This window comes from Gymnoscopelus microlampas, assembly GCF_963454915.1.
Source record: "Gymnoscopelus microlampas genome assembly, chromosome: 2".
NCBI lineage: Eukaryota > Metazoa > Chordata > Actinopteri > Myctophiformes > Myctophidae > Gymnoscopelus > Gymnoscopelus microlampas.
Window position 1 is genome coordinate 48,517,526 of NC_139939.1, and position 8,794 is coordinate 48,526,319.

An 8,794-nucleotide genomic window follows, 5' to 3' on the forward strand; every position below is an offset into this window, starting at 1 on the left:
AAGCGAACATTTGTAACTCAAATCTTTGCTTCCTGGGGCGTCCCTGGAACAACAACATTTTGAGATGGGGGGTCGGCGGCCAAATACATATAAGTTTGGGGGTCCTTGACATGAAAAAGTTTGAGCACCACTAATATAGAAACATACGCTTTTTCAGAAAACTGTTGGGATTTAGAGGACATTCGCAGAATCGGCTTCAGGTCTTAATGGATTAAGGCGGCGTTTATCAAATTGTTTCACAAATAAGCAGTGTAGGGTGAACTCTTGGGGCTGTATAACGATGGCTGTAACAAAAAATAATGAGATGCCCACCTGTGATGAAGTAGCTGACTTGTTTGTTGATATCCTCCGAGTCGGCGTCCGTGGTGCTCAGGATGGCGATGACGCCGCTCGGAGGGTCGTCCTCGCTCACCGTGCCTTTGTAGATCCCGGCGGTGAAGCGAGGCGGGTTGTCGTTCACGTCGGCGACCGTCACCTCCACCGTGGTGCCGGTCACGTGCTGGGTCTTGTCGCCCCGGTCCGTGGCCAGGACGGCGACGGCGTACTTCTCCGTCCTCTCGCGGTCCAGCTCCATCAGCGTGGTCACCCAGCCCGTCTCGCCGTTGATGGCGAACAGCTCGGCGATCTCCCGGGAGGTCTGCCGGGGGTCCAGGCTGTAGACCACCTGGCTGTTGGTGCCGGAGTCTCGATCGGTGGCCTTGACCTGGATCACCGACGTGCCGCCGGGGAGGTTCTCCGCCACGACCGCCTCGTAGGGGTCCGACTCGAAGACGGGCTTGTTGTCGTTGAGGTCCCTCACCTGGACGTTGACGTGGGCGGACGCCACCACCTCGTAGCTCTCGTGCTGGGTCTGGGCGAGCAGCGTGAGCTGGTACCACTTTGTGGTCTCGTGGTCGAGGCTTTTCTCGAGCTTCAGGGCCCCGGAGTCTCTGTCCACGACGAACACCTGGTCCTCGTTGCTCTCGGGGGTGTTGCCGTTGACCAGGCTGTACACCACGGTCTGCTCGCTCTCTGCTGTGATGACGTCGATCTCCGTGCCGATGGGCAGGTCTTCGGCGATGGTGAAGCGATACTGCGGTTCGGTGAATTTGGGGACCGGTACCTCGGGGCCCACGATTCTAATGTAAACCTGGACGACGGATTGTTTGGCTGGATTACCCGCGTCCTTCGCTCTGACGTAGAAAGCATAGAGCTCGTTTTCAAGTCCAATAAGGCTCTCTTTAGTAACAATAACCCCAGAGGTAGGATGAATTTCAAAGTTTTCCTCTACATTTTCAACATCTGCCTCAATGGTGTACGCGATGTCTGCATTGCTGCCCTCGTCCATGTCCGAGGCGGCGATTTTGACCACAGATGTTCCTCGTGGGACGTCCGACGCAATAGTGGCTTTGTACTCGACTGCCCTGAACTGCGGGGCGTTGTCATTGACATCCGTTAGAATTACATTGATAATGCAAAAGCCCACTTTTCCGCCACCATCTTGTGCGATGATACTAATGGGGATGACCTTCTCAACGGCGGTCTCGCGATCGAGACTCTCCAGAGTGAAGATCTCACCGTTTTCGTTGACAGAGAACTTGTCTTTCGCAAAGTCATTAACGATGTGGTACGTCAGCTGCCCGTACACGCCTTCGTCGTCGTCTGTCGCTTTGGCCTCGGCTACTAACGTGCCGACGGGCGAGTTCTCCACAAGCTCCACCACGTAGTCCACTTGAGGGAAGCTGGGGCTGTGGAAGTTGGCACCGATGACCGTCACTTTGACGACCACGGAGCTCCTGAAGACGCCGTCTGACACCGACACGTTGAGGTTGTACAAGGGCTGCATGTGAGGCCTGCGGTGGTTGGAGATCACAATGGAGCCGGTGTGTTTGTCCATGGCGAAGTTCTGGTCCTCGTTGCCGGAGACGATGGAGAACTCCAGCTTCTCCGCGTCCGAGCTGTCTGCATCGGACGCCTGGACTTGTGTGACGAAGTGACCACGAGGGGCGAGCTCACTGATGGTAGCCTCGTAAAGGGGCTCCGTGAACAGCGGCGCGTTGTCATTCAGGTCGGTGACATCCACGGTCATGACGACTTCGGACGAGAGGGCGGGAACCCCTCCGTCTACGACGCGAACCCTCAGCTTATGTTGCAGGGTCTCCTCGTGGTCAAGCACCTGTGCCGTCGAGATGATCCCTGTGTTGCGGTCAATAATGAAGTCGTCTGAACCCACTAACTGATAGAAGACCTCCTGGTTGTTCCCGGTATCGGAATCTTTGGCGGCTACCTGCAAAACTGAGGAGCCAATAACCGAGGCCTCTGAAATGCTGGCGTTGTACATTTTGGACAGGAAAGCGGGGGGATTATCATTCACGTCTTCCAGGATGATATCGACAAACACTTCATTGTGTGCTCCGGTTAGGGAGTCAGTGGCTCTTACGTTCAACTTATAGGCCGGGTGGGTCTCGAAGTCCAGAGGCTGGATCACGTGTATGACGCCAGTGTTGAAGTCAATGGAGAATTGTTTAAAGGGGTCACCTTCAGAGATGGTGTACACTATACGAGGGCCTTCAGAGTCATTGGCCTGGACATGAACCACTGGTGTGTGTAACTGGATGTTCTCTGGGATTTCGATACTATAGAACGGCTTCTCAAACACGGGCGTGGCTTTGTTCACCACAGTTATGGGCACCTCGACTTCAGCAGAGAGCGCTGGATCTCCACCATCTCTGGCCACGATGATCACAACAAAGTCAGTGTTTAGGGACTCTTTCTCAAATTTCTTTTTGAGTGAGATTTCGCCAGAGCGGCTGATCTGGAAGAACTCCTGGTGTTCTTTTAAGTGATAGTGGATGTCTGCATTCAGACCTGTGTCTTTGTCAACGGCTGTGACCTGACGGATAACCTGGCCTTCCTCCGCATCCATTTGGACCAGCGCATGATAGGGTAGATTCACAAACATGGGCGCGTTGTCATTCACATCCTCCACAATCACCGTGACCAGCACATGAGCGACTTCCGCCGTTCTGTCCTCCCGGGTGACTTCGACGACTATATCAAACGTGTCCTGCGCCTCGCGGTCAAACGGGACTCCGGCGGTGGAGAGAACCCCAGAGGTTCGGCTGATTTCAAATCTCCTGTCCGGGTTCAGAATGGTGTAGAACAGGGGCTCGTTGACTTGGTTGCCCACGGCGGCGATAACCGCCAGCGTTTTCTTCTCCGAAGAGTTCTCTGGAACGGAGGCCTTGTAGGACTCTCTGGTGAACTTCATCTTACTCTCTCTGTTCTCTTTGACGTTTATCTTCACCATGGCCGTGTTGGCAAACCTGCCGTCTGAAACCCGGATCTTCAGCTCGTATCTGCTTCTGAGATGGGTGACGTTCTGAATGGTGATCATCCCCGTGGTGGGATCCATTTTGAACTTGTCTCCAATGTTACCCTCTGAGATGGAGAAGAGCAGCTTGGAGTTGGGTCCAGAGTCCGAGTCGGTGGCATTGACTTTGAGGACCTCCACACCTTTGTAGGTGGGCACTATGACGTTGGTTTCATAAACCTCTTGGCTAAACAGAGGCGCACAGTCGTTGATGTCGATGACATTGATGGTGACGTTGGCGGCCGTCTCGGAAAACAGGCGCGGCATCCCCAGGTCGTGGACCTGCACCGTGAAGCGGAAAACGCTCCTCTGCTCGTAGTCCAGAGCCGTGGTGGAGCGGATGGCTCCCGTGCTGGAGTCGATGGCAAAGTAGTTGTGAGCGAAAGGCTCCACGATCTGGTACACCAGCATGGCGTTGCGGGCGCCGTCGGCGTCGGAGGCGCGGATGACCAGCGGGGTGTTGCTGAGGGTCAAGACGACGCTGTTGACGGGGGCCAGCTCGCTGATCATGCCCGTGTACTCCTTCTGGAGGAAGACCGGGGCGTTGTCGTTCTCGTCTTTGAGATGAACCAGCAGAGTGGCGTTGCTGGACAGCCCGGCCATGTTGGTCCCCTGTACGATCAGCCTGTACTCAGGGGTGGTTTCATAGTCCAACGTTCTCTGGGTCACTACCACTCCAGAGTTGGGGTTAATGTCAAACGCATTGTCGGTGTTACCACCTTTAATTTGATAGAAGATCGACGACTGGCTGACGGCCGTTACCAAGCTCACAAAGCTTCCGGGATGGACCGACTCGCTGACCTCCGCGGACGACTCCTTCTCTGTGAACCTGGGGGCGGCGTTGTCTGACACGGTGACGGCCATGTGTACGGTGGCCGTGGCCGACAGAGGAGGCGTTCCTTTATCCGATGCTTTGACGATGAGCTCAAACTGGTTGTTGCTGCTTCGGTCCAGCTCTTTGGCCACCGCGATCGTCCCCAGGACCGGGTCTATGGCGAATGAGTTGGCAACGTTTCCTGTCGAGCAGATTGGGGGAGGGGGGGGAGAGAAAAATAAATAAATTACATTTTTTTTTTTTTTACAATCGCAGTCCGTCTGGATTCATGTGAAACAATTACTAAACGAAACACACCAGCGGCCCATTGACATAAAGCCGTTGTTCCCCAATGGCTGTTTCCTGCGATAACCATGTGTGTAAAGATTGTGGAAGCTGCAGTTTTCTAAATATAATCAAATGCCTCTTTCCCCTTCAACACTTTAAGCTAAATAATTAGCATTGCTGCGCTGCCTGCATTCTGGGCCAGTCCACCCTAGCGTTAAATCTGACTCGCACCAAAGGAACTTCATAATTCAATTAGCTTTGAGTCATCTCAACTATCTGAAAAATGTATGTCCTCAAACAAAGAGCCCAGCTAATAGTCTCATGTATCTCCCTACCATAACACCAGCTTATTGGCAGAGAAAACAATGGTGGGAAATTCTGCAGAGGGTATGTGCCGCACTCCCACGTACTTGGAAATCTCCTCTGACAAAGTTCTCTACAGCCCTCTCTCTACTCCCTCTGAAGTATGCCATTCATGAGCCAGCCCTCTCCGTGGGCACCAGAGTTCAAGATGACTCACATACATGCTTTTTTTTTTCTCCATTCGTCTGCATTGAAAGCACTTTTGCTATGAACACTTCCACTCATGGTGCTTTCATGTGGTGTCGGATCTAACAGTCCATGCCAGTTTCAGTTATGTCAGATAATAGCCCTGTAAGTACTGAGTTATGATGAGAAGCGATTCATAATGCAGATATGGCTAATCAATCACCTCCATCAATCTGACAACCATGAAAGCATGTGAAGGTAACAACGCATCGTCAGACTGCATGCTATAGAACGTTGGTTCTCAAAGTGGGGTCCGGGGACCCCAAGGGGTACCAGCAAATACCAGCAAAATGTGTTGATATAGCGTCACAATCATTTTAACCACTTTAACCATATTTTGTAATTGGGCTATTCAAAAATAGCAGATCTACAAGCTCATATAGTGCGGCACTCTGTGCCACGCTATGAGCTTGTATATCTGCTTTTTTTTCGAACCCATTAAGACCTGGAACGCATCTGTGTCACTTTAGATTTCTTTGGCTATTCAAAAATAGCAGATATACAAGTTCATAGCGCGGCACCGAGTGCCGCGCTAAGAACTTGTAGATCTGCTATTTTTGAAAAATCTTGAAAACTTTTTTTTAAAGATTTTTTTCCAAAAATGTAGGATTTAGAAAACATTTTTAAGAATCGCCTCAGGTCTTAATGGGTTAATCCCTGGCGCAAAATATTATGGAGATGGGAGGGTCCGCAGCCACACACATATCATTTTGGGAGTCCTTGACATGAAAAGGTTTGAGAACCACTGCTATAGAAGAAAGTCATGGGGGTAGGTAACGTACCTGACTCGATGCTGTAGACGATCTCAGCGTTCTGGCCCTTGTCTTTGTCCAGCGCTCTCACCTGGAGCACGGCCGAGCCCAACGCGGCCGACTCGAACACGCGGCCGGAATACGGAGAGCCTATGAACGAGGGAGCGTTGTCGTTGGTATCCACCACGTTGACAATGACTCGCACGAGGTTCCTCTTGACCGGGATGTCCTGGTCACGCACCTGGGGGTGGGGGGGTGGGGGGAGCAGATTGAGAATAAAGTGAAGTCAGACTGAGGAAGACAGACAACATGTTCAAAATACTGTTTTTGGAAGTGAAGTGAAAGTGACATCAATTCACAGTGAATCTCTAGAGAAAGCCAATTGTTCTAAATTGTGAGTTAATGTGCTGTAAATAGTGCATAATAAAACATACAGTGACAGCATCTAACAGAATTTGATGCATATTTTATTGAAATACAAATTCAGACATAATAATTTCCACACGGCTGAAAGCTGTCACTGTCCATCGTATACAACGACTAATCAAATATCCGAGTCGTCGTTCCACAGACAATTAATTAATCCGATAAGTAGTTTAGTAATGTGGCACGTCAGCGTTTATTATAGCTGCTATTTGAAATGTCACCAAATTTGAATACTTGTCTTTGTTCCATCTTTATAAGAAGAGAAAAACTGCTGGGTAATCACATCAAGCACATTCAAGACATGTGTGTGGGATAACTTCATGCACATTTTATCATCATTTTGTACTTTTTTTTTACCTTATTTTACTCCCTGTCAAAATTCTAGAGCATAGTTTAATTGAATAATCAAAAAAGATAATCAAATGAATAATGTAAACATGAGTTCATGGATTCAAACAAAATACAATCTCACGACTGAAAAAAATGTGTATGGCCAATTATGCGATTTGTGAAATAGTGTGAAATGAGCCCCCCCCCCCCCCCACACTAGTGCCGTTTCCTAAACAGTTAACACAATATGTAAAATGATGATGCTTTAGTCATACTGTTCCTGCTGTTCTACATTTATGGAAAAACCTTCTAAATATATATTGCTAGGTTGACCACTTCAAATGCTCTAATCTTGAAAAGAAATAACAGAAAACAACCTAATCTACAAAGCAATATCTACAAAGAATCTATTTACAAAGAAATAGCGAAAATAGCCTATAGCGAAAATAGCCTATAGCAGAAATAGCCTATATCGAAAATAGCCTATCTACATGCTCTCAAGGCGACTGCGACTTGAGAGCTTGTAGATCGGCTATTTTCGTTGCGCAACATGCTTTCATGGAAGACACGATGGAATCCAAAGGACTGAAATCAGTCGTGGCAACTGAGAACTTTAAATCCATGTAAGTTGCAGCCATAATAATTGAACGATCTCGTACCATGACGGTGAGCGTGTGGCGCCGCATGGTCTCGTGGTCCAGCTTCTCGGAGGTGTACAGGACGCCCGTTCCCGGGTCCAGGCGGAACTTCCTCAGACTGAACGGGTCGGTGCTGCTCAGGAGGGTGTAGGTCATCTTGTTCTTCTCGTCCTGGTCCGTGGCGCTGATCCGCAGGACCTCGCTGTCTGGCGGGGTGTCCTCTGGGATGCTCACCTCGTACCTGGGCTCGGAGAACTGCGGCCGGTGGTTGTTGGTGTCTATGACGCGGATAAGCACCTGTTGGTGGTTAAGAAGAAGAGAGAAAAGGGGGGTGGGGGGGTGATTATTCCGTGTCATTTTAGATTTGAGCCATAACCATTATTTCATACTTTGGCTATTCAAAAATAGCAGATCTACAAGCTCGTAGCGCGGCACCGAGTGCCGCGCTACGAGCTTGTAGATCTGCTATTTTTTGAAAAATCGTGAACATTTTGTGTAAATCTTTGAATATATATATTTTTAAAGCGAAGAAAACTCAAATCTTTGCTATTGTGGGGGGTCCCTGGAACAACATATTTTGAGATGGGGGTTCACCACTTAATGAGTGTTTTTCTTATCGTTTCCACATAATTACTGGGCATTTCAGCCAAATAATAAGCTGAAGGTTATTCATTTAATTATATTATTATTAGCAAGTGCTAAGGTGCTGGACATAGACTAAAGTGAATCAGCCTATTTTGTATTTACCGGTATTTTTTAAATGTATTTTTGCTTCTGTTGCATGACAGCCTGGTGGGAAAATTAATTAACAAGCAGCACGTTTTGAAATGCGTGATTGTAGCTGTATTTATCACCTGCTACCCTCATCATCTCTGATCAAATTACTTTTTAACCCATTTAGACCTGGAACGCACCTGTGTCACTTTAGATTTCTTTGGCTATTCAAAAATAGCAGATCTACAAGCTCATAGCGTGGCACCGAGTGCCGCGCTATGAGCTTGTAGATCTGCTTTTTTTGAAAAATCTTGAAAACCTTTTTTTTTTTTTTTTCAAGGGAAGTTAGGGATTTAGAAAACATTTTTAATTATTGCCTCAGGTCTTAATGGGTTAAAATAATATAATATATGAAAATAGACTAACTATATCTTTGAAATTTTGAAAATTACAGCACATTTTATGCACTGCTAATCCTTTTCACATGCAAAGACACGAAACAGACCCTCTCTCACACACACACACACACACACACACACACACACACACACACACACACACACACACACACACACACACACACACCCTCTTTCAACCCCTGTCGTTTCGCCCTCCCCGGTAATGAGCAGTCATGTACGTAGATCTAGTAGAAATCGATGCATATAATGGCAAAAGCAATATTGTAAGCACATGGTCACTTGCCTACTGCCAACAAACGAAAGCAAAGAAAATCAATGCTGGCGGCTAACCCTGATGCATCCAGATGAATGAATGGAAGGGGAGGCCCGCAGGTGTCTCACTTAGCTAAGTGACATGACAGCAAATATCAGCTGCCAGCCATGTAGGGAATAAATAGGTGTTTTTTTCCAGCAATCAGCCTGAATTAAATTTCCTTCCGCTGTTAGCTGTGCAGTGTATTGCAGTTTTGTAC

The 8,794-nt window shown here is 48.4% G+C and overlaps 1 protein-coding gene across 1 annotated transcript in view; it reads right to left on the minus strand.

Moving 5' to 3' along the window:
- The window catches only part of fat1a (FAT atypical cadherin 1a), a gene marked incomplete at its 5' end in the record, with an annotated part of 89,057 nt that overhangs the window by 45,612 nt on the left and 34,651 nt on the right, over positions 1–8,794 (minus strand). The window contains 3 exons of the mRNA XM_084071768.1: positions 313–4,368; positions 5,786–5,996; positions 7,171–7,446. Coding sequence (XP_083927894.1) covers positions 313–4,368; positions 5,786–5,996; positions 7,171–7,446 — 4,543 coding nt within the window. The remainder of the gene's footprint in view (positions 1–312; positions 4,369–5,785; positions 5,997–7,170; positions 7,447–8,794) is intronic.